General features: G+C 41.2%; 2 protein-coding genes across 2 annotated transcripts; both read right to left on the bottom strand.

Annotated features, from left to right (window-relative positions):
• Positions 1 to 10,286: 10,286 nt before the first annotated feature.
• LOC147629948 (gamma carbonic anhydrase 1, mitochondrial-like) lies at positions 10,287 to 25,227 on the bottom strand. The gene is made up of 5 exons (XM_086811486.1): positions 24,995 to 25,227; positions 13,117 to 13,260; positions 12,860 to 12,985; positions 12,559 to 12,710; positions 10,287 to 11,011 (listed from the first exon to the last, which is right to left on the bottom strand). The coding sequence occupies exons 1-5, from the start codon at positions 25,107 to 25,109 to the stop codon at positions 10,751 to 10,753; spliced, it is 798 nt and encodes a 265-aa protein (XP_086667612.1). The 5' UTR covers positions 25,110 to 25,227; the 3' UTR covers positions 10,287 to 10,750.
• Positions 15,145 to 20,090, bottom strand: LOC147629949 (uncharacterized). The gene is made up of 4 exons (XM_086811908.1): positions 19,983 to 20,090; positions 19,490 to 19,553; positions 15,657 to 15,737; positions 15,145 to 15,507 (listed from the first exon to the last, which is right to left on the bottom strand). The coding sequence occupies exons 1-4, from the start codon at positions 20,088 to 20,090 to the stop codon at positions 15,260 to 15,262; spliced, it is 501 nt and encodes a 166-aa protein (XP_086668034.1). The 3' UTR covers positions 15,145 to 15,259.
• Positions 25,228 to 25,792: the final 565 nt, after the last annotated feature.

Genomic DNA, 25,792 nt, shown 5'->3' with positions numbered 1-25,792 from the left:
TATCTCCTAAGCAAAGGCGATGGTTGGCCACATTGCAAACTTATGATTTTGACATCACATACACAAAGGTCAAAGGCAATGTGGTTTACTGATGCTCTATCTAGAATGTGGGCATGCTCTTTATCGGCCATATTCGAAGTGCATAAGGGTTGGATCATGGGTATTTAAGAGGAGTATCTCTTGGATAAGGAAGTGTCACAAATGGTGCCAAAATTATAGCATGGTTCTCACGAAGAACTGCCCCATTTTAAGCTTCACAATGGTCTCTTGTACTATACAAAAAGAGTCTATCTTGTGCCTATGTTGGAATGCAAGAAAAAGGTGATGGAAGAAATTCATTCATCTCCTATTTGAGGGAATCTGGGCCTTTTCAAGATCTATGACAAGATAAGAAAGAGATTTTATTGGAAAGGGATGTGGAAGGACATACTATAAAAAAGAAAGAAAACTTTACTCATAGACATGCAATCTCATATGGGAGAAGTACATGCATGCATATGTGTCAAAGTGCATGCCTTGTCATTTCAACAACGATCCAACATATAAGCCCGGGGGGTTAAATTCAGCCCTTGCCTAATCCTGAAGGGAAGTGGACTCACATTTCTAACTCAACAAACAATCCAACACATAATATCGGGGGTTTACTTCAATCCTTGTCTATTCTTGAAGAGAAGTGGACTCACATTGCTATGGATTTCACATGGTAATTCCTCATACAAAGGAGGATGGGATAGCTTACATGTAGTTGTGGATAGATTGACAAAGGTAGCACATTTCATCCCTAAAAGGGTCAAGTACAATCATCTATGGTGGTTGCAAAGCAATTTGGAGTATGTGTTCAAGTTTCATGGTATGCCACATCAAATTTTTAGTGATCAAAATGTCAAATTTATGAGCTCATTTTGGAAAATTCTATTTGAGACCTTGGGAAACCAACTTGACTCCTAGTGCCACTTATCACCTCTCGAGATCGATGATCACACGGAGAGAGTGAATAAGTGGGCGAAGACTTATTTGAGACACTATTGCCAAGAGACTCAACATGCATGGGATGATCAGTTGGCTCTTACAGAGTTTGCTTTCAATAGTACTCATCATGTGAGTATTAACATGTCACCATTTAAAGCATTATATGGGTACAAGATCAACGTACCGATGATGGTCATCAAGCAAGAGGGTGTTAACCTAAATGTAAAAGAAGAAGATTAAAAAATACAAGCTTTGCTTCAACAGTGAAAGAGTAATATCAAGAGGTCGAGAAAGAACAAAGCACTATGAAGATAAGCATAGAAAACCATTGAAGTTCTAAGAAGGGGCTTATTTATTCTTGAGACTCCCTAAATCAAGATATAGTTCTCTCAAGGGCTACACTAATACCAAGTTGGCAATTTGCTATTATGGTCCATATAAGTTTTTGAGGCATTGGAGAGGTTGCATACAAACTATTGCTTCCACCAACTACCAAGATACATGACGTATTTCATGTGTCACATTTGAAGGATTATGTTAGACCGAAGGTGCAAATTTTTAATGAGTTACCCCACTAATGGATGAAGAAGGAAGGGTTGAATTTGTGCCGAAGAGAATAGTAGGCAAGCAAGAAAGAGTGATTTTTGCAACCATTCTATTGGAAGGATTTGAAGAGATTTTTTGCGAATCAATATCATGAGTGATATCGATGCCGAATGGAAGCTATTTGCTTGCTAGAAATTACTTTTATGACAATTTTGGAGGCCCCACAAGTGGAAGACCTTAGTTCTTATGCAATAAATCTTTTATGGAACTTACGTATGGATATAGGGAGCCATTTGGGAGTTAATTTTGGAGCATATAATGCAAGTTTTGGATGTATGGAATACATTGTGCTCTCATGGACAGATTTGGAAACAAGTACATTGAGCCACTAGGGCTTACATGGTCATGGGGGTTGTGTTCCATCTCATGGGGGTTGTGTTCCATCTCATGGATTGAATATTCATGGTTTTGAGGACAACCAATGGGAGGGGATGGTTTGTAATGTTTACTCTCTTGATTTATATATATACTCATATGGTCCAAAGGCCATGGGACATTAATAATGTGGATATAAACATAGGACGAAGGGTCAAGGCCACAAGGGTGGGCACAATAATGAAGTGTGTAATGAGCACTCAAGTATAAAAGGCACATGTGAGAACTATGAGCCTAATGAATCATGTTACTAATCAAGATTACATATCAATCATTTTGCTAATCAAACATTTCTTGATCTTCTTACTTCTTGCAAGCTTCCAAGGTGTCCTCCGCCCATATGAGATTGCACGTGTACTCCATGCTAGTGAGTGCATTTTTCTTTCTTTTCTTTGCAACTTTCCCTCTTGCATTGAAATCGGGGCTATGTGCCAATGTATAAAATTCAACAAGAATGGATGCATAGCTCTTTTTTAAAATTGTTTTATAATGCCATCAAATAAGAATGGATGCATACCTCCTTTTTTGCATTGTTTTGTAATGCCATCAAACAAAGAATTGCAAATGCAATTCTTCATCATTGACTACAAGGCATAAGATGAGGTCACTAGCATAGCTCAACATTGGCTTAATGAGATGGAATGATGATATAGCAAAGTATCATTAAGGCATAGCAAAGTGGTTAGACCACATTAAAAAATAAGGACTAACACAAGAGGAAAAGCTAGCCAATGCTTTTAATGGTGGATTAGTGTGTGCATTTATCATTAGACCCCACAGACAAAAATAAGGACTAACACTAGAGGAAAATCCACCCAAATCTTTAATGGTGGGTACGTGTGTGCATTTATTTCCATCAATCATTTAGCACTATATGACAATGGGAAACTGACATGAATCCACTACTAGAAAAATATAGTAAATAGAGACTAGCAAGAAATATATAATTCAACCAAAATAACGCATCAAAAACCACAAGTTTGACATATCCAAGAATTAAATAAAATAACTTGCAAAAATACTTAGCTTATGAAAACAACTCAGTAATGGGTGCAATCTTCCCCCTCATGTGTGTGGCCTATCCCCACACATGAGTATTCACGTAATTTTTATTCCAATAAAAGTCCATAGCCTCCAAAAATCCAAAAAGTGTGCTTTGCTTTGCACGGCACTCTCTTATGCTCAAAATAGAGTGTCCATAAATTGAGCCTAGGGTTAAAGCATATAATGCTTTATAAAAATATTAAAGTTTGAATGTTTAAGTCAGCTTCTAAATTCAATCAAAATGTGCACAAGCTAGCACAAATATTGTTTTAAAAATGTGTGCCATCAAATAATTATATATGCATCTTCCTCAATCTTCTGAATCCTCTTCACCTATAAAATATCCAACAATAAATTGGTAAACAAATATTCCATAGGCATGCAAATCATCACCACATACATATTTGCTAGGCATAAGTAACCAAGGAATCACCCTACCATACATATTTGCTAGGCATGCAAATCATCACCACATACATATTTGCTAGGCATAAGTAACCAAGGAATCACCCTACCATACAAACCAACCATAACAACATTAGAGGTCCCAAACATACATCAATTTACACCAAACATATTATTATTTATAATGGTATCACACATGCTGCTTATGTTTTCTTACTACTCTCATAAAGGGGTATTCTACTCTCCTTAACATAATTTGGTATGACGCAAAGATAAATCCGAGTGTCCCCGAATTATCTAAGAGGGTAGAATACTATTTTTAAGAGAGCTTATATTTTGATGCTCAATATTTTAGAAAGAATATATGCCCGAGAAATCTATGCAGGAACCAACTGTAACAACATTGGAGGCCCCAAACATACGTCAATGTACACTAAATGTATTAATACTTACAATGGCATCACCCATGATATTAGTATAACTTGGCATGACGCTAAGATAATCCAAGCATCCCCGAATTATCTAAGAGGGTAGAATAATATTTTTAAGAGAGCTTAAAATACAGTCTCATAATAGAAACTTTATAATCACTCTCTACATGAATATTAATGCATGGGTGTTTCTCCTCTCCATTGGTGTGAAGGGTTACAAAAGTTCCTCTATATATGAAGATTCATTCACATGATTGGTGTGAAGGGATACAAAATTTTCTCTACATGAATGTTCATGCACATGATTGGCAATATGGGCATTGTTCATGTCCATTGGTGTGAGGAGGTACCAAAATTCCTTTATGGGTATAACAATTCACTATAACCACCACCACTGATAGCAAAAATTTAGGTTAACAAAAAATTACATAAAGATAACAAACACTTGATGATAGGAACAATGTACGGAGCAACAAAGTGAGTAATGTGCGTAAAATGCAATGCCATGACAAGAAGATTCACAAGGAGATTTTGATCATTCTCTATATAGGAAAAAAAAAGGTATTCACAGGATAATTTCCCAAGTAGAAATGAACATATCTAGAAAAAGTGCAAACTAGAGAAAATGGAACACTTACTAAATAGCTTAACTAGGAAATGTGGATTTAATATAGGTAATTTTCCCTACATAGGAAATCTACTAAATATAGGCACTTTTTCCTATGTAGTGAAAAATTCATAATTTTCTCTATGTAGGAAATATGCCCAATATAGGCAGTTTTTCCTATATAGTAATACATTTTCTATTTATAGACTATCTAGTAAGTGTTTCATTTTCTCTAATTTACACTTTTCCCACATGTCCATTTACATCTAGGAAATTATCTAGTGAATATGCTTTTTTTTTCTACATGTAGGAAATAATTAAATACACCTAATATAGGTATTTTTGTCTATGTAGGCAATATCTCAATATAGATTAAAAAAATCATTTACATGAAGATGCAAGTTACCAAGCAAAATTTTCTATATTTTAAAGTTTAAAAATACTCTATAAATATAATTCAAACTTAAAATTTTACATTAAAATAGTTTAATAATTTCTATCACACTATAATCACTACGCATCAACTCAAATTTTCAACACTAAAAATATCATTAACTATTAATATTAGATCAAAAACAAACTTCTTGTTCTTTAAAAAAAGTAATGTGAAGTTTAAAATTACATTAAAAACTTCAAATAAAAAATGTAAAATCTTCATGCATAAAGCTGTTGGTCATGGACAGATTTGGAAAGGGATGTGGAAATAAAATATATCCATCTATTCAAAATAACATACAATCAAAACTAAATGATAATTCCATTCTAAATAAGAAAGAAAGAAGATTTCAAATCTTGAATCACCTTAAATGGTAACAAAGTTTCGTCATAGTATTCTCCTTTAAAAAGAGAGGATTCTTCAAAAGGACTACATCCAAGCATGAAATAAAAAAAAGCAAATACCCACAGTGTAATAAAATAAAGTATAAAATGTATATGAAAATTGTATCTATTATTCTACTAGAATTAAAAATAATATAATCAAGAAAGAATGATAAATAGAACTAGTATAAAATTGATAAAAACCATACCTTCTCAAGAATTTCATCGTTTTAAGACTTGTCAATGTAAGGAGTGTAATCTTGAGCCTGAAATTTTAATTAAAAGCTTACATTCATCAAAAAAAGAAACTTGTCTTACATTTATTCAAAAATATAATTCTTAGATTAAAATATGAGAAGATAACTAGTCATACAATTGAAAAAATGAGAAGATAAAGCATCTCACCATTTAAGTGATTCAAAAATCAATTAAATTCCATACGTGATGTGACCAGCTAGTGTCCATGTTTTTTTGTTCAGAGGTAGAGCCCACTCCAAGTGATTGAGGCACTTCTTGAGAATTTAACATCACCTCATATTGAAATACAATACTGTCTAATGAACTAGATCCTATTGAGATTTTGTATTCAAACATTAGTTTACAAAATGATTCTTAAAATTAAAAGAAAACTTACTTTATCCTTGAGACTCTTTTTCTTGGTAAACTTTTTGTTTACTTATTTGGAGGAGACCCACCACCTATAAATATCTCCTCCTCTCCAAATATACTCAGGTCATTGAACTTTAAAGGTATAATCTCATGAGGATGGTGCTCATGGATAATACATTTAATGATTTTTGTTCCTCCTTTTTATGGTGTAGATCGCTAGTAGTCTCCAATCCATCAAGCCCCTTCGTGTACAAGGTGATAATTACTAAGAAATATGGCATGTTGGTCTTTAAGGCACTTAGACCTACGAAATTCTTATCTTTGCATATCATTTTTTTCAACATTGTCACCATATCTACATTTATACTAGCCATCTCAAACCTGCATAAACTTGAGGGATTAAATTAAATATAAGTATCAATCAAAAAATATAGTTCACATTATTATCCAACTCTATCATAAGAGAGCTAATATACTTAGAAAACATATTCACAATGCTAGTATATGCATGCAATCATATACTAGATCTGGAGAAAAATCAAAGACATAGAGATCATATAATCTCCATAAACTTGATCTACCTGATAGACGTGCTTTCTTAAGTATTTCTTCATGAGCTTGGGTCCTTGCTCTCTCTAAACTAGTTAGGTTTCTATGTAACTCTTTTATATATTTTTTCAAAGAATCATATCTAAATTGATACCTATTTTGCTCACATAAGCATCATTGTGAGCCTTCACTTTCCAAAGTGGCTATTGCTTTATCTCTACGACAAAAGGATTGTCCACCTTCTTTGAATGATCCAATCTTACACTGAGTGGCATGATCTCCTATCACCACCATTAACATGGCATGTGCTTTGAAGCTTTGAGAGAAAGAGTTATCCTGCCCAAAAATTGATGACAAAGGATAATTGAAGTTGACATCAATCCCATGTATAAAGAGACTTTCTAACTCCTCCATCAAAGGTTTCAAAAAAACATGGAAAAGTTTACTAGAGATCCATTGATTTTCTTACAACAACAACTAAATGGAATAAACAAAACAGGTATGAATCTAATCACATATCTCTTTCCACAATTAAGAACCTTAATTTTAACCACACCCCAATTCTTTTGTCATTTATGATGCTTGGAATACATCCCAATGTAATAAAAAGGTAAAACTATGTGGATCTCCCTTGCAAAGCCTTTTAAAACCTTGTGCTGGAGCTCGACAAGCCTTACATACGAACTTGTACATTTTCTCATCTTCATTCCAACCTTTTAGTAGTGCTTCTAATTTTTTGAGAAGAAGGCCATGCTCTATAAGATTGTTTACAATTGCCATCCTCACGTACTAAGGGTAACTCAAAGTATGCATGTGGATCCCAAAATTCTTTTACAATTTTACATTCGGTAGGCACCAATCATCTCTCCTTATGTCGGTACATTTCAAAGAATTCGTGACATAGAGATATATTTTTTGCAAGAATCTTTAGTTGTTGTGACCAATAGAAACATAGTCAAAACATAAAATGTATTTTCGTGGCATAGCACACTTTGAGCACTTCTCACTACATGTTGAACAATCACGTTTCAATTTTTAATTCCTCTCTCATTATTATTGCATTGACATCGAAGAGTAGCTTTCATAAGATAACATTGGAGCCCCAAAAAATGTGCAAGTGCTAGCAATGTGCAAGAACAAAAAAAATAAAAATTGGATTCTTATTAATCTTAACATATAAATCAAGGTTTTTAAAACTTGTGCTTAGTCGATTTGGTAATCGACTCTCAAGCCTTGCATACAATTTTAGCTAAACCTTAGAGGAAGGGATTCTATAGAATTTATGAACTCAAAGAAACATGTTTTGCATGCAACATACACTATGCATACATTTGTAAACTAATCTTTAAAAGCTATATAGGTAGCTTCTATCAAAAGACTTCCTCTTTCTCACCATTCCCGCTTGTAGGTTCATTTGATTATGGTTTTGTTGCTATCCTTTTGAAACTAAGCCAAATTTAACATTCATAATGATCAAGGTCCGACCAACAACAAAAAAATTCCCATCATTTGTTGGCAATACCAATACAAACCTTTTATCCTCTTTACATATATTTTAACTTCCAAATATAAGTCACACTATGATTGATAACATCATAATCTTACATTTTGGTATAAGGTGAGAGCATCTGTCTACATTTTTACATATGTTATATTAAGTTTTGTGTGTGTGTGTGTGTGTGTGTGTGTGTGTGTGTGTGTGTGTGTGTGTGAGAGAGAGAGAGAGAGAGAGAGAGAGAGAATTTAAGTATTTAACTTTGTAATTTAATATTGACGCATAAATATTTAAGTTTTAAAATAAAATTATTTATTAATAACCAATTAATCATTTGTGGTTCAATTCTCCACATAGGCAATCCATTCTCTATATAGGAAATTCAATTACCTAGATAATAACCCATATTTTTTTTATTCATTCTCTAGACAGAAAATTGAATTACCTAGATATTTGCCCATGATTTCTATTCATTCTCCATACAGAAAATTGAATTACCTAGATGTCAGCCCATATTTCATAGAGATGGGGGATTGAATAAATGGAAAATACGATTGTTTAGTTATCTATATAGAAAATTTCCATCCACATAACCAAGAAATTTTTCAAGATTTCTTATGTACACTATGTAGTTTACTTTGTATTTCCATCTACATAACCAAGAAATCTTTCAAAATTTCCTATATAGCGTGAAGTACACTATGTAGGGAACCACCAAAAGTTCCTTGTGATTCAAGCTCACGGGATCATCTAGCTCAAGGACGACCACCCGAGATGGATTCACAATGCAAAAGATGCCACCAACAATTGTGGTTCAATTCTCCACAGGCAATCCATTCTCTTTATAGGAAATTCAATTACCTAGATAATAACCCATATTTTTTTTATTCATTCTCTATATAGAAAATTGAATTACCTAGATATTTGCCCATAATTTCTATTCATTCTCCATACAGAAAATTGAATTACCTAGATGTCAGCCCATATTTCATAGAGATGGGGGATTGAATAAATGGAAAATACGATTGTTTAGTTATCTATATAGAAAATTTCCATCTACATAACCAAGAAATTTTTCAAGATTTCTTATGTACACTATGTAGTTTACTATGTATTTCCATCTACATAACCAAGAAATCTTTCAAAATTTCCTATATAGCGTGAAGTACACTATGTAGGGAACCACCAAAAGTTCCTTGTGATTCAAGCTCACGGGCTCATCTAGCTCAAGGACGACCACCCGAGATGGATTCACAATGCAAAAGATGCCACCAACAACAAGGTTGAGGAGCCATGACAAGAAAATTTAACCTCCACATGCATCATCTAACTCAAGGATGAGCACCCACCCAAGATGGTTGCACAATGCAAAACATGGTCAAGGATAACAACTTGAAGTGAATTGAAGAGCCAAATCAATGGTGGAGATAACAAAGGTGAGAAACCCACTTCTTTTTCTGTAGCTTGAAGGAGCAGTAAGCACAAGGAAGCATATATCCCTTGTGGAAGAAGAAAGGAGCAAGCATTGTCCTTATTTCTACAAGAATATAAAGGCCATGCATAATGCATAGAGAGTGCAAGGGATGGAGAGCAAGCATAACACCCTTTATTCCACACCTCAATCTTTGTTCCACCCTTCCCTGAAGTGGAGATTGACTCACTCGCATCCCACTCTACCGCTAGGCTATTGTCCCCACCCCAACCATGCCAAGATGATTTAACTATGAGTAGTCAAATCAACTCCTTTTGTTTGCCTTTATGAAGTCATCATTAGAGCTGACTCCATCTTGGAATGATGGCCAAGGGCAACCAAACAACTGCCAAAAAGAAACTCCAGTACGACCTTCACTTTAATGATGCTCACATGTCAATAATGGAAAGCAAGTACGAAAGGCAGCCTCATTTGAGTGGCTGATTGCATTCATGTATCTTCCTTCCTAAGTGTTCCTGCACCTTGATTGAAAAGGAATAGCCATTATAGTGGAGTAGCAACAGCTTGTCATTCATTATTCATTTGATTTTGTTTCACTCTTTGTTGCCTCAGTGTTTTTCTCTTGTAAAGAAACCTTTGTAAGAAAATGACAATCATTGCAATAATCAAAAATTCCTCAACATTTCAGATCGGATCCAAAGCAAAGCCTTCAAACCCAAGAATGCAAGGCACGTTCACACGAAAAATGAACTCAGAGCACACTCCCTAAGCTAATTTTGCATAACCAAGCACACATTGCAGGTTACAATGCATCCAAGGAAGGTGAAAGGAGATGGCTTCTTCAGCATTTGAAGCTTCTTCAGGATGCTGTGTAGTACCTGCTCGCTCACAATACACACCAAACAGCACACACACACATGAAAAAAAGTGAAACAAAAGACCTCATGATTGCTAACCACAACTCTTGATCGAGGAGATGCTGTGAATACTATGATTGCAAGTACCATCGATTTGCTTACAGTTGAGTCTTATTATCCATGATCCTTGATTCTGAAAGATCATATTTGCAGGTATCACTGTAAGATTACCTTTGGCGTTTCAAAGAGAAAAAGGGGGTCATCATCATAGTCATATAGAAAATCAAGCGACAGCTACTGATCTACAATAGAACCATCACTGAAACAGGCCATTTATTCTTGTAAAAATTGTAATCACTTTCCGAACTCATCTCACAGGTAAATGGCTTAAGAGAGAGCCCAGTCTCTAAATACTGCAGGCGGAGCAAAAAGATGGCCCTGTGTGAGGTCTTTTGCTTTTGGATTCTAGACTGGTTCGGCAAGTACAACAAAACCAACAAGCTAAAGGACCTCTCCATATCCTTCTGCCTGTGTCACCCTCAATTCTCTACATTAAACCATTGTGGGATCTCGTAAGGTCACATGGACAGGGGGCTTTTCACGAATCACTCCAATATGTGAATCATAGTCATCACTCTGGACTTCCCATTTCTTCCGAAGAACTTTGTCTGCTTGGATTTCCTGATAAGTTTTGGCATTCTCCTGCGCATGGGCGTCCGCCAACTTGGCATAATTCTCTGCTGATTTGGCAAAGAATGCTCTCTCTTCATCTGACAATTTTCTCAGCAATTTGGCTGGGTTTCCAGCCCAAACCTGCAACATGAAAAATATTCATCATCATACCTATCATGACAAAAACCAGTGGACAAAATGCAACCCCTCTTCAAATGCTCAGTGCATTAACAAAAACAATACATTTCATATCTTAGAAAGGCCCAAGGGGACTCCTGGGGCAGAGTAGCCTTCCTACTGACCTCACCATGATACATGCATGGTTGCCAGGCATTTCGTGTGACACATTTGAAAAACAATTCTTAAGTTTCAAACGATTAATCATTAAACTACGATGGGGCTTTACAGACATGACTCCCAATAAAGGGGAGATCTCACCCACCTGTCTTGTGCACAAGGGATCTCCCCCATTCAACCACCTGTCTTGTGGGTAAAGGATCTCCCCCGTTCAACCCCCGCTTTGTCCAGAGGTGGGCAGAGGAGATGTTTGTAATGACCCTAAGATCGTGTCATGCTCTCATCAAGATTAGCTGTTCCTGTCAGCTGAAAATCATTGGAGCCACCTGAGCCCATATGTCTTGACTCTTGACTAACATGAGCATCCATTCAGAGCTTCTTGTGATGAGGTCTTCTTACCAGGTTAACTTCGGGAAAGGATCCATGCCAGATCCTCCAAGAGTTAGTTCTTCAAGAAAGGCCACAAACAATCCCAAATCTTTATATGGCTATCTCACACAAATACTCCCCTTTGGGTCACACAGAGATCATTCTACTACGCACCCCTTTCCTGACCTTGCTTGCACCCACCTAGGTCATTAGTTAAGCCCTTGATAGAAGCCACCAACCAGTGTTTTGGCTCACATTATCACCATTCAAGAAAAAGGTGCAGGTTTATGTATGAAGACGCATGAATCCTTGTGAACAATTCATAGCTCCAAAACGCACTAAAGCAAGTGTCTATTGTTGGGACATGGAATCAAGGTGAAACACGGCAGCTAGGCGCACAACAGCCCAGCCCCGCCCACCCCACGCTCAGATCCCATTGAAACCCACGAAAAATCATGGGGGGATGATGGGCCTTTTGTGAACCTCAGCGTGTATATAGCCTTTTTAGGACCTTAGCCATTTTGTATTTCAAGGGTTGTGAGCTGACGACAACCTTATTGCTAACACCCTCCCTTGACATCAGCTCTTGACGCCTGCAGGCAGACAATGGAACCACCGGCAGCCAGCCCTCTAGACCCACCAGCCATGGTTCTACTGTTGGGACACGGAATCGAGGTGAAACACGGCAGCTAGGCGCACAATAGCAACGAGGCCCCCCCATTGCTCAGATCTCATTGGACCCCACAAAAAATCGTGGGGGATGATGGGCCTTTTGTGAGCCTTACCCTTTTTAGGACCTTAGCCATTTTGTAAATGGGATTAATCATTCAAGCGTCGTGAGCTGACGACAACCTTATTGCTAACATCTATGACTTCTCTCGGAGGGTGAAGGGGGACAAAGGCTGGCAATAGCATGTAAAGCAATCCAATGTAGCCTTCTTTCATTCACCTTAACGAAGATAAGACTGTTTCATTGGGACTTCCTGCAACCATACATTGTATTAAAAAATCTTGACATTTACCTCTCCTGTTGGAATCCGTGTGTTTTGCTTTACAAGAGCTCCCGCTGCAACCATGGCATTCTTCTCCACATACACGCCATCTAGAAGAGTTGCCCCCATTCCAACAAATGCATCATCTTCAATAGTGCATCCATGTATCACAGCATTGTGCCCTGCTTAACAAAAAAAGGCCATAAATCATACCAACTCAAAGCAGCTATTTAATCAGTGGTTAACCAGACTGGCAACTCAAAACAGGAATCTCAACAACAATGATTATCCAACTTAAGCTGGTGTTGAAGGTGAAGGAAAAGCCAATTACCAATCGTCACTCTGTTACCAATAATGGTTGGCATCACATTCCCACTGATATTGGTTTTGGCAACATGAACAAGAGTATTATCCTGAATGTTGGTTGCTGACCCGACACTGATGCTGTTTACATCTCCTGCAAAAGCATGTCAACCAGATTCAAAACAAACAACATTTTTCCAATTTACAAAAGAAGTCATTAAGTATATTTGCATTGAAAAAATCATATGGCAAAGAAACCCTTCCATGGGTTATTGTAAAGCTTACCCCGGAGAACACAGCCATACCATATGGAAGAACCTGCACCCACTTTTACGTCTCCAATGACTGCTGCACTGGGGGCAACAAAGGCGTTCTGTGCTACATCTGGAGCTTTGTCATAGTGGTTCATAAGAGTGCGGTGCCTTGAAACTGCAAAACCAGTATCAGCAAACAAGTAAAAGGTGAGTGCAGCAATGGATTATGGTAAGCTTGCCACATAACAAATTTCTGATGCGCTACACATCCTCTTTGTACAAAGTCATCTTACCTCAAATCTCCCCTCCTCCCTTTCCCTTATTATCATCCTTACCCCTCACATTACCAAATGGAAAATGGAATAACCTTTATTAGGGAGACAAAAAGGGTCCCATGTGAGCAAGGCCGTTGGGAGAAAAGGAGAGGAAAAGAGAGGAAAAGACAGGGAAGAGGAAGAAAGAGTAAAGAATTTGGGAGAGGAGACGAGATGACAAAGAAGGGAAAACCCAATAGATAAACTCGTTTGACCTGAACTAAAGCCTCGAATGTGGTGGGGGTGGCAGAGGGGCAGGGGAAACAGCCAATATGGCCACGTAGAAACATGCAGAATCAGCAGAATTGCACTTTCAATCTAGGAACATTTCAACGGCTTCTTGTAACTATGACATCAAAGAAAGGACTTGTGCCGCTCTCATTTGGTGGGTGCTCAAAAGGGCGAGAGAGTGAGACAAAGTACTTTTTGGTGGGTTGGAACACATGGACCGCAGCTTGGGTTGGGACCCCTATATGTGTGTGTTCCACCGGCACATGATTGTAGGTAGACACTTCTCAACTAGTGATGGCGATATAAAAGAGTTGGTTGTCTTGATTTGAACAATTTGAGTTCTCATCTCAAAACTCTCTCAAAAATGAGGTTACTCATGGGTCCTTAATACTAGTGATGGCTAGCAATCATTATTACAATCATCATCATTTTCCATGCAAAATCCAGGATGAAAATGACCATCGTACTTACATCCAGTCCCTGTTACAGTCAAAGCTAGTCACAAAACGACTGTTTACAACCCCAGCTTTCGCGTAGTTGCTCAACTAGCTATCTACAAGCCATATGGAAACCTCAGCATCCTCAATTATAACTTGTAACATGCGGAAGCTTCGTGGTCGAATCGGTTCAATGCTCAGAATTCAGTAATCTTTCACGACGAATATAACACACAAAACTGAAGTAGATGTGCAGAAAAGAGAGAGAGAGAGAGAGAGAGAGAGAGAGAGGACACGGTATTGGGTCCCAAATACCCTCTGTAGGGACCCCACCGAATGGTATAGTTGCTTTATTAGAATGATGTAAATCAGAAAAATAAAGAGAAAATTCTTGACCTGCACTTTCCACCTTGGTTGAAGTCTTCCCCTTGGCTGTCCTGGCCTTTGGAAGTGTCAACCCCTTGTGAATTATGAGATAACTCCATCGTTTTTCTTGGCTGGGCTTTTATACCCTTCTCTAGCCCCAGTCGGCCAGCTTACTGACGTCAGCCAGCAGCAATAATGCTCACGACCAGCAAAAATAGCCAATAAATGCTCAATATTCTAACATTTTCACACTGGACAAGACCGGACACCCCAAGCAAACCTGCTGGTTGCTGGGCAGCCCCTGGACTGGCTGATTGGGCTGTCCCACAGCTGGCCAACAGCCTCTCTAGGGCCTAGGGCCCAGTCGGCTGGCTGTCCAATGGCCATAGGACTGGCCAACAGCCCCTCCTGCCCAAGCCTAGGCTAGTGAGCACAACCTGGGGCCCTCTTGGCCCCTTGGGGGTGGTTCTACACCTCCCCCATGCCCACAACAAGAGCACAAGGCTCTGCCCTGGGGTAGTGTTATGGGCTGGCCCCTTCTCTACTTGAAAACCTACATGCACCTACAGATGTCCGACACCCGGTCGCAAGCCAAATACACAGATCACCTGACATCATTCCAAAGGGAGACTCACAGTACGGACTGGCACTGCTTCATGTGCAGGACAATGCACACCTGACCTCGGACGCATAGAGTGGAACCCTAACTGACTCATCCCAGACTGGGCTCACATGGGACCAGTTTCCACTCCAGGTCCTGCACCTTCTTGTTCAAATATGTCTACGTGGCGTCCAAGTGCGGGATGCACGTGGCATCCTCTTCTGCTTAACTTGACGGAAGCTGCATAGCCTCCAAATAGTCCGTCAATAAAGCCGGATAGTCGTCAAAGAACTCTTTGTCAAGCCATACCGCTTCATGGGACCCTCGGTCCTGAAACTTCACGAGGAATTGTCTTTGTCTTCGGCCGGATCCATGCTTGAAGCAGTGCAAAAGGATCTGTTCTAGAACCATCACTTCAGCTTCGTCAACTATATCTGGTTCTACTTCGTCTTTCACTTCCGAAGGGATTGGACCTGCATACAGTTTTAGCCAACTTACATGAAACATATCATGCATAGTCCAGCTCGGAGGTAGCTTCAACTTCATTGAAATCTCGTTAATCTTCTCTAGATGGGAAAAGGCCCAAAGCTCCTAAATGAAGCTTTGGGCATCGCTTGCCCACCTGTTTCAGCCTTTGCTTCATGATCCAAAGATAAACCCAATCTCCTTCCGAGAACTTCATATTCCTTCGGTCTTTGTTGGCCTGTCGAGTGTAAACCTCCTGTGCTTTAGCCGACCTGTCTTTCACTGACTCCAAAATCTCATGATAAGACTCCATCAAAATCTCATGATAAGACTCCATCATTCTGTTCGCTTCAGATACTGAAGACGAGATTCTGGTCAATAACGACTAGAATGGTCTTCCAAACACTGCTTCATATGGAGTCCTGCCAACAGCTGAAGAAAATGAATCATTCAAAACAGCTTGAACTAAAGGCAAATACGATTCCCACTCACCTTACTGATCGTGGACATAACACTTCAGCACATGAAAGGCCAACTGGTTGTAGATTTCTATATGGCCATCAATCTGTGTCCCGCCAATCGGTTACCAATGTCGAATGAACAACATCCTCGACGGTCACATTGACCCTGCATGAAATAAGCATAACAAATTTACTAAATCTGTCAACAATAGTCAAGCACTGAGTATTACGCTTACCCGAACTAGAAGGCAGATTCGTGACAAAATCTATTGAGATTTCTTGGAAAGGTCCCTCGAGAATTGGTAAAGGCTTTAACAACCTATCTTCTTCCCACGAGGAGCTTTCACTTTTTGACAAATGTCACCCTGTTTCACATGTGCAAACACATCCCGCTCATTCTTGGCCAATAATACTGCATTTCTAACTTCTCCAGAGTCGAATTTATGCCACCAGTGATGACGTCATGGGCAAGAGGTGCCTTGAACGACTTCATGGCACAAAGTCGGCCTTTGTAGAAAAGAAAACCATCGCATATCAATAAGTGACACTTGTACCGAATTCCTCAGAATCCGCGTACGTGTGCTTCATGTCATCTAGTCCCATACCAGCAAAATTGAGTCTAGTGGTCTGAATCAAAGTCACTTGTCCCTTCCTGCTCAAAGCATCAACCACTCAGTTGGCCTTTCCTGGAAGATACTCGATCATACCACCAAATTGTTGGAAGATCCGACTCCAACAGTGCTATCGGTCACTCCATTGTGCACATGGCATTATCTGAATCCAGTGTAATGCCTGATGGTCAATGCGAACCTCAAATTCTCGGCCATAAAGGAAATGTTTCCAATGTTTCAAGGCTTGAATGACTGCTAGGAGTTCCCGATCGTAGACAGTAATTCTTTTTTGCAGACAGTAACTTATGAGACATGTAAGCTACTGGATGGCCATTTTGTTGTAATACACCTCCAATTGCGATGTTGCTCGCATCGGTGATCACTTGGAACGGCTCGTCCCACGAGGCAAGCACTAGACAAGGCGCTTCTAACAAAGCCACCTTGAGGTTCTTGAATGCCTCCAATGCCCGTTGAGTCATTCGAAACCGTTGCCTTCTAGTCTTGAGAAAACTTGTCAATGTGGGTGGAGTATGCTTGGCATATACCCACAAAGAATCTGATGCCATAAGCAGTCTGTAGTACTTTCCAATTGACAATCTCGACCACCTTAGCCAGATCAAGTCAGATGCCCTTGACACTGATAATGTATCCAAGGTAGTGAACCTCGAATAAATAAAATTCCGACTTCTTCTCATTGACGTAAAGCTCGTTGCTTTCCAGCAACTCCAAGACTTTCTCCACATCAATGTTATGCTGCTCAACAGTAGCCGAAAATACTAGTATGTCCTCCAGAAAAATGAAAACACACTTTCCTATTAAGTCCCTGAACACACGCATCATCATGCAGTTGAATGTGGCTAGGGCGTTCGTCAAGCCAAAAGGCATGACCACAGTACAGAAGGCTGTCTCGGAAATGTCCCCCTCAACAATCCTCACCTGGTGGTACCCACTCTTCAAGTCTAGTTTTGAGAACACCTTGGTCCCATTCAGCCTTCGAGAATGTAATCTATTCCAGGCATCAGAAACTTACTCTTGATATTCAGCTTATTGAGTGCACGATAATCGACACACAATCGAGAAGACCCATCCTTCTTCTTGACAAACAAGATCGGAGCTGCAAATGGCGACACACTGGGACGTATGAAGCCAGACTGCAAAAGTTTTTGGAGTTGGCAGTCCAACTCCGATTCCATTGCCTTCGAAAGGCGGTATGGAAACTTGCTCGGGGGATCCAAGCCTAGGAGGAGGTCTACTATGTGATCCTCCGGTCTAGACGAGGGGGAGTTGGAGAGGAAGATTGTCTCAAAGAAAACTCTTCTGGAACTTATCATGGAGAACCTGGTACTTCTCTGAAGCCCTAGCGACCGTCTAGGCAGTCTAGATGTAAATCATCGCACACTGTGCTCCTTTCCTGATTTCTCTTTTAGCTTATAAAATTTAAAGGACTTATGATAGGAAAGTTCGGGATTCCAAGCTCACACTTAATGGTCACTGGGACTTTAGACACATTCCGATTAATCACGAAAGTGGTCAAATCCCCACGGATCTCCTCGTAGAGCAATCATGAAACACGACTCAAAACCTACAAAACAAAGCCAAACAACACGAAGGGGATGCAGGCCTGACTCACCACCAAACCATGACAACCGCGGGCAAAGCCCATAAGTCCTGGCTATCTCCACCGAGCCACGAGCGGAGCTAACTAGCAAGACACACCGACCAATATCTTACCTCGTGACGTCCCATACCACCACGGAGCTACCCTCGCGGGCCTCAAGACTCCTGCCGGCCTCGGCTGCATGAAGCAAGTGCACGTCTGCACTAGATCCAAGCTCCTGACCGTAGAGCTCTCGCAAAGACTCGCGAGACTCTATGACCAACTGACTAACCTTGGCCACCCTTTTATAGGCTCTTGGCCGGTGTCCACACTTAGGCGTCCGCGCATCCACACTTGGGTGCCTGCCCGTCAGTCCCAGCTCGCCAATCAACCTGCCTAGCTCCAAGCTATCCCAAGCCTCAAAGCTAGTCTTGTGTGCGTGTTGCGCACCGTAGCACACGGTAGATACACTGTGCACATGACAAAAGTGTGCATGTCCCACTTGATATCTGGCTGGAACATATGAAACCACTGAATTCCTAAAATTATGTATGCTCCTACAAGAGAGGCAACCATAAAATAATGCACAAACTCTATGCCTTGAATGACTAACTTAGCACTCTGAGCTTCAAACTTAATGCTTCTCATCATGCCTTTGCTAAATCCCTCAACTTTCTTGTCTACCGAAGTCGGGCTTGCCGAGCAGCCTGATCCATGACCACATCCTTCGTGTTGCCTGTCAAACAAGACAACAACTCTCTGGCCACTTATGTAGCCAAAGGTCTTAAGCAATTTGTTGCTCTCATACTCCTGATCATGGGCACCCTTCTGCTTATCTTCGAGCTCCCAGCTAACGATTGCACTAGCCAAAGCACTGGGATCCGAAGAACTAGGGACAACCACTAGGATCTGTGTGGGAGCTGGGCTCACCACTGAAGCCGTGGAGGCTGGGGTGGTTGTCTATGGAGTGGTCGCCTTCTTAGGACACTCCCTAGAGGTGTATCCTTTTGTATGACAAAAGAAGCACCTACCCTCCTCCTTGTATTGAGTTATCTCCTCAGCACTCAATTTACCACCGGTCTTGCTTGCCTGAGCTTTCTGGTTTGGAGTAAGCTTGGGCGCATTGGTCGAGTTCTTGGAGCCAGAGGCTCCCGTGCTCTGTTCTGGGAAAGACCCCGTCTGGTTCTGGTCTTTTTCCCTTGTGGGGCAATTACCTTGGGAGTGGCAGGTTGGAAAGTCTTGGGCTTTCCGCCATTATGCTTCATTTCGACACTTTGCGCAAGCGAGAGTGCGTCTTTGAAGGTGGCTGGCCTAAACATACACGTCTTCCATTGGATTTGTGTGTCCAAGCCATTAAAAAACTGCCCTTTCTTATCCTTGTCAGACTGCAAACATAAGTTTGAAATCATATTGGCAAACCGAAGGACCGGTTGCGCGTTTTGACGTGCTCTCCTAAACTCGTCTTCCAGTCGCTCAAGATAATGGGGCGATAGAAACCGCCGCTTAAGGTCGAGGACAAACTTGTCTCAGACATAAGCTGCCATACCTAATCTGGTGTGGGCAATAGCCGGATCCACCAAGGAAGGGCCTCACCTTCCAAATAACAACTAGCCAAGATCACTCTATCAATATCACTTTTTCTAATTACGGCAAAATATGCTTCAAACTGATGCAACCACGAATAATGAGTTGTGGGATCGAGTTTACCATTATACTTACTGAAGTACATTTTCTCAGGAAGTTGACTCAAGAAAGCCGTTGGTGTCATTCATGCGTCCAAAGCCACAAGGTATCTTTCTTGTTCTAGGCGTCACCTGGCGTGGTCTTGTGCAGCAGTGCCGGCTACTGCCGCAAGGTCTTCCATCTATCGAATCTCCATTACTCGCATCTGCAACTTGAGCACCGAACTCAGCTGCGGTCATACCCCTTCAAAAGGATCATGTAGTAGAGGATCTAGAATCTGGGAAACAGAAGCAGAGAGAGGAGAAGACGAAAAAAGAGGTGCTGAAAAACAGGTGCACTCTTCCGGGGCCAAGCTCTGCACCTTCTTCTCTTCCAATTTGGTACCCTGTTCCGCGATTGCCTGCATCATCTGCTAGAACATCTCCTGAACACTCATGCCTGCTACCCTAGAAGGACTGCTTGGTGCACTTGGTCCCAAGGTTGTTCTCTCTCGTCATCGTGGCTCGCCATAGTAGAAAAATGCACTTCCTTCCAAAGCGCAATCTGACCATCCACTATGCGTGTGGGAGACTTCCGGAGGCTAAAACCAACCGTCCTTCGAGGGGCATGAGTCACACCGAAAGGGGGTGGTCCACCAGAGTCTAGAAACCAACCACACAAGTGAGAAGAAGAAAAAAATCTTTCTTTTTTATGGTTTTTTGGCCAAATCTTCACACTTGAAGAAGGCTCTAATACCAATGTAACATGCGGAAGCTTAATGGTCGAATCGGTAACTTCAATGCTCAGAATTCAGCAATCTTTCATGACGAATATATCGCACAAAATTAAAGTAGATGTGCAAAAAATAGAGAGAGAGAGAGAGAGAGAGAGAGAGAGAAAAGAGGACACAATATTGGGTCCCAAATACCCTCTATAGGGCTCCCACCATGGATGGTGTATTTGCTTTATTAGAATGATGTAAATCAGAAAAATAAAGAGGAAAGTCTTGACCTGCACTTTCCACCTTGGTTGAAGTCTTCCCCTTGGCTGTCCTGGCCCTTGGAAGCGTCAACCCCTTGTGAATTATGAGATAATACCGTCGTTTTCTTGGTTGGGCTTTTATACCCTTCTTTGGCCCTGGTCAGCCAACTTACTGAAGTCAGCCAGCAGCAACAATGCTCACAACCAGTAAAACAGCCAATAAATGCTGAATATTCTAACATTTTCACACTGGACAAGACCGGCCAACCCAAGCAAACCTGCTGGTTGCTGGGCAGCCCCTGGACTGCCTGATTGGGCTTTCCCACACCTAGCCTAGGGCCCAGTCGGTTGGCTGTCCAATGGCCATAGGACTGGCCAACAGCCCCTCCTGCCCAAGCCTAGGCTGGTGGGCACAGCCTGGGGCCCTTCTGGCCCCTTGAGGATGGTTCTACACCTCCCCCATGCCCACAAGAGCACAAGGCTCTGCCCTGGGGTAGCCTTATGGGATGGCCCCTTCTCTACATGAAAACCTACATGCACCTACAGATGTCCGGCACCCGTTCGCAGTGCAGATACACAGATCACCTCACATCATTCCGGAGGGAGACTCGCAGTACGGACTGGCACTGCTTCCTGTGCAAGACAATGCACACGTAACTTCGGACAAATAGAGTGGAACCCTGGCTAACTCGTCCTGGACTAGGCTCACATGGGACCAGTTTCCACTCCAAGCCTACACCTTGTTCAAATATGTCTACGTGGCATTCAAGTGCGGGATGCACATGTCATAACTATTACCCCAAGACTACTTGACGTGGGCTCCTGGGTTATGTCAATCTCGACAAGATCACATGCCACCCAATGGCTATCCGAGTGAGATTCTGGGTTCGTGGTGAATCTCGGTATCCACTCCGCATCCCTTAGAAAGACCCTTCCATTCACAGAGAAAGGGTAAGAGTATGCCGAAAAGAAAAGATTCCATCACTATTGACAATCACAAAAGAGACCTTGAAAATCAAATTTCATTAACAAGGGGTTTTTACATAAGGACACCTAAAAAATTTTGCATTAAAACTTAGGGTCTATAGAGTCAATCGTATTAATCCATTCTTGAACCCACGGTCCACCAATAGATGTACGGATTCTCACTTAAATCCCACATACTAAGAACCTCCTGACACCACGTGACAACCTCATGGTCATCGGTTGGTGAAGGCAAAGAGCACTCGTTAACCTCATGTTAAGCACTATCCTCCCCCACAGGATCATGGATAACGCACTCCCAATCATGATTCATCTACCAGCATTACCACTAGTGGCAGGTAAAATCCAAACGAACCCGGTGGCTTCTCGTTCTCGATGTTATTACTATTGACCAATTCCACGTCTTTAATGCCTACCAACTCCACATGATTGTTTCCTACCAATTCCATAAGTTTCCATTCCACACTAAACTTGTGTGCTTACTTGGAAGGAGTGAATTTACCAACTGGAAAGGTTAGAGAAGAGATTGTCGGGTAGATGGGAAGGCTCGTGTGTCGAAGTTAAGCTTTGCATCACTGAGGAAAATGTTAAGAGACACCAAGTTTATGTAACTCTTTGCTCTCTGGAACACCTACAAGTATGAGAAATAGTGTAGGGAGGGCGTAGTTTTATGGAGAGAAAAAGTTGTCCCTTGTTTTTAGTTTAAAAAAGCTCGACTCTTGTTTTTTTCAATAAAATTAGGCCCCCCTTGGCTTTTTCAAGCCTTAGCCATTTCTTTTTTAATGCCCTTGCTTGCTTTTCAAAAAAAAAAAGATGATTTGTTTTTTTCTAGCACGTCACCACGTTCCCCTCCCTTTCTCCTTCATGCCACCCACCACCTACTCGATCTCACCCTCCGTGCTTTCTTTAGTGTGCAAGCTTTACCTGCTCCCTCTCCTCTTACATGCAAGCTTTCCCCTACTACTGGCCATGCCACTGCCCAACAATGCACCTTCTGTAGTTTGACCAACACGTTGCCCAGGCGGTTGTTCGCAATGCTGCTAGATGTGCGCCTATCTTGGCACTAGTGCCCCTGACATAGACGGCTGGCTGCTCATGTGGCCCAGTCGGGCAAGGGTAATCTTGGTGCATCACAAGACAGTCAGTCACAATGCAATCCCAAGAAGCATGAGGCAAAAGACATCGGTGAGGCATTAGCGAATGCTGAAAAGAGAATCAATGTTCGAGCGACCCAACACTCAATGGATTGTCCGAAGAAACCTTCAAGTGGTAAGACCTCGGTTCATATTGCAAAACTACAAGGTAACTCTTTGATCTCATCTGAATTCAAGTAGTTGCCCCAAGGGTGTCAAATTAGTAAATTTGCCTTTGGTCTCCTTCGAGCTCAAGGATCCATAGGCGAAGATCAGGTGCATGTTTCATTTAACAGCAACACAGTAGCAGGGCATTTCCCAAAATGTGTTTCCTAAACGTTTCCTACCTATGCCAGAAGTTTCCTACAATGGAGGGAGGGGGGGTACAAGTCAATAAAATCATGTGTGCTGTCTATTTTATGACAAAAGGTTGCACAAAGTATGGAAGCTATGAAACTCTCGACTTCAAGACAAAAACATTGAATAGTTTCCTACAAATACCAGAAGTTTCATAAATGTTTCCATACATTGGAGGGGGATACCAAAAATTTCCTAAATGTTTTCTACATGGAAGGAGGATACCAAGACAAAAATAGCATCTATATGCTACCTATTTTATGCCAAAAAGCTATAAAAAGCATGGAAGCTATGGAGCAATCAACTTCAAGACAAAAAGCATTGAATAGATATGCGACTCATGCTTCAACCTAGGAAATATATGAAACTCTTTTTGAACCTGAAAAAGTCATTTGTTGTGTTGTTTCGATAATCTTTTCGCTTCTGAAATTTCTTTAAGATCATATGTTTGTGAATGCAATGTTGTTGCTTCAAATGAAATGACTAAGAAACAAGAAATTTTTGATCAAATTTTGAAGTGAGTATCGTGATGTGAGTTGCCCAATGGTATTCCTCCTACAAGAACTTTTGGATCAAATTTTGTGTGAGTATCGTCCACTTCTTTAACTTTTTTAACAATGACCACAATACCCATTTGGACTTTTGGTACAGTCGCATCTCTTTGTAAGAGACTAAACTTACACAATATTAGACTTTGCCTCTCTTTCTAATAAGGGACGGATTCAGTTCTCAAATTATTGCAAAACAAAACTCAGTGCAGGATTAGGGAGTGTCATCATATAGAGAGCATGCACATAGAAGGGATGACCAACCCTCATGCACTCACAATGATTCGAGGCATTCCCTAATCATAGCGCTACACAAGGGTAGATGCACAAGCCCAACGCTACCTGTTTATGGATTCAATATACAGTGTCCTAGCACGTTGTGGAATCCAATAAACTGTGAAGGAAAAGAGAGAAGAAGGGACTCGGGCAGGTGGGCGTGGGGGCAGGGGCATGTTACATGTGCCCAACCATCCCACTGCTGGCTTGTACATTAGACAAAGTTAAGCAAGCATACTTGGTATACAAGGGGAGTGCTGTGACAAAAACCAGCAAGCTTGTTACAAAGACTGCCCTAAGATTCCCTGCCAGGATTGCCAGTGGAATAACCCCCGTATGGACAACGGAGACCCCCAGTCCATTACCCATGGGTCGGCAGGATTGCAGGCTTAGACAAGCTGCTTAAAAATGTGTAGAACAGCCACTACTTCAAGTTACTGTAACTAGGGTTATACCAGCTCCTGTGAACTGTGTTAAACTTAGCTGAGGATACAGTTTCAGGTCCACAGGATACCGCACATGCAAGGTACTAGAACCACCCACAGCACACAAAAGTTTGGTGCATTGCATGAATAACTTCATGTATGTACAGACATCAGATTACGATGCTTGATGGCGACAACGGTACTCAAGAAGAGATCAATTGTTTAATCTCAGCACACCAAACACATTCACATTTTTTAATGACAATGGTTATTAAGGCGACATTTAGGATTAGGGTTTCTCATGCTTAAAAATATGGTTAGGGCTGGGTTTCTTATGATTAGGGTTAGGTTTTCTCCAGATTAGCGTTACGTTTTCTCCAGATTAGGGTTAGGTTTTCTTATGATAAGGGTTAGGGTTTCAGGCCATGGATGTATGCAAGAGAATAGTAAAGGATCTTACTCTGCTCTTGAAACGCGTAGAGGCCTTGAAGACGGGATCCGAGACGATCAAGGGCCTGGCCCGTCTCGCGGATCCAGAAGCCCATGTGGTAGACGGCCTTGCCCAGAGAGCCCATTTTGGAGGAAACACAGCTCTCTTTCCTCCCCTGCTACGCCCTTGTGAACACAAATTGGGCTCACTGTCTTTTAGAGGGGTCCTCCCCTTGTTCCTTAGGGCCGGTTCAGACCACCACGTCCCCTTTTTCCACACCTGGACATCTTTGAGGGAAAACCAGTTTAAAAGTTCACCCAGCAAATGGGCAAAGTGATCAGATGAAAGGTCTCAAAGACCCAAACCCAGTGACCTTCTCACTGCTGATCAAGGCTTAATGCTCACCTCCCAGCCATAGAGTCCATCCTAACTCACCCCCCAGCTGGAGGCCATTCATGGGCCTTACTCCTAATGCAATAAGCCTAGGCATCTCGTACCACCCAACCACACCCCGAGGGTGTCCTCACGTCAAGCAATCGTGATGGACAAGTGATGATCGTGTCTCACAACTAAGCCCAGAGCCTGCTTATACAAGCCTCTAGCCAATAACTTTACCATGGGGGCCTAATAATAGCCAGTAGCCCTATTATTGTGACTATAACTATAGCCTCCCATGTGGGGTTATCTCTTAATCATGGGTTAACTAAACCTTGGTTAACATACTTCCCCCCTTAAGGATGTAATCGCACCTTGGTTAACCTATGGATGTAACATACTTCCCCCCTTAACGACCACATTGATGTCCTCAGCACAATGAACTGGGAAATA

Source organism: Cibotium barometz, chromosome 17, assembly GCF_041138505.1.
Source record: "Cibotium barometz isolate CiBa-2024 chromosome 17, ASM4113850v1, whole genome shotgun sequence".
Lineage (NCBI taxonomy): Eukaryota > Viridiplantae > Streptophyta > Polypodiopsida > Cyatheales > Cibotiaceae > Cibotium > Cibotium barometz.
This window is presented reverse-complemented; position numbering and strand designations above follow the sequence as displayed.

Excerpts from the sequence above, each read along its gene's own strand:
- LOC147629949 (XM_086811908.1), bottom strand. The coding sequence starts at position 20,090 with ATGACCGCAGCTGAGTTCGGTGCTCAAGTTGCAGATGCGAGTAATGGA. Across the intron at positions 19,554-19,982 it reads GCTGCACAAGACCACGCCAG|TCTGACAAGGATAAGAAAGG; the intron begins GTGACGCCTAGA and ends TTATGTTTGCAG. Across the intron at positions 15,738-19,489 it reads ACAAATCCAATGGAAGACGT|GCCAACAAAGACCGAAGGAA; the intron begins GTATGTTTAGGC and ends TACACTCGACAG.
- LOC147629948 (XM_086811486.1), bottom strand. The coding sequence starts at position 25,109 with ATGGGCTCTCTGGGCAAGGCCGTCTACCACATGGGCTTCTGGATCCGC. Across the intron at positions 13,261-24,994 it reads CTACGCGTTTCAAGAGCAGA|TTTCAAGGCACCGCACTCTT; the intron begins GTAAGATCCTTT and ends CTGGTTTTGCAG. Across the intron at positions 12,986-13,116 it reads GTATGGCTGTGTTCTCCGGG|GAGATGTAAACAGCATCAGT; the intron begins GTAAGCTTTACA and ends ATGCTTTTGCAG.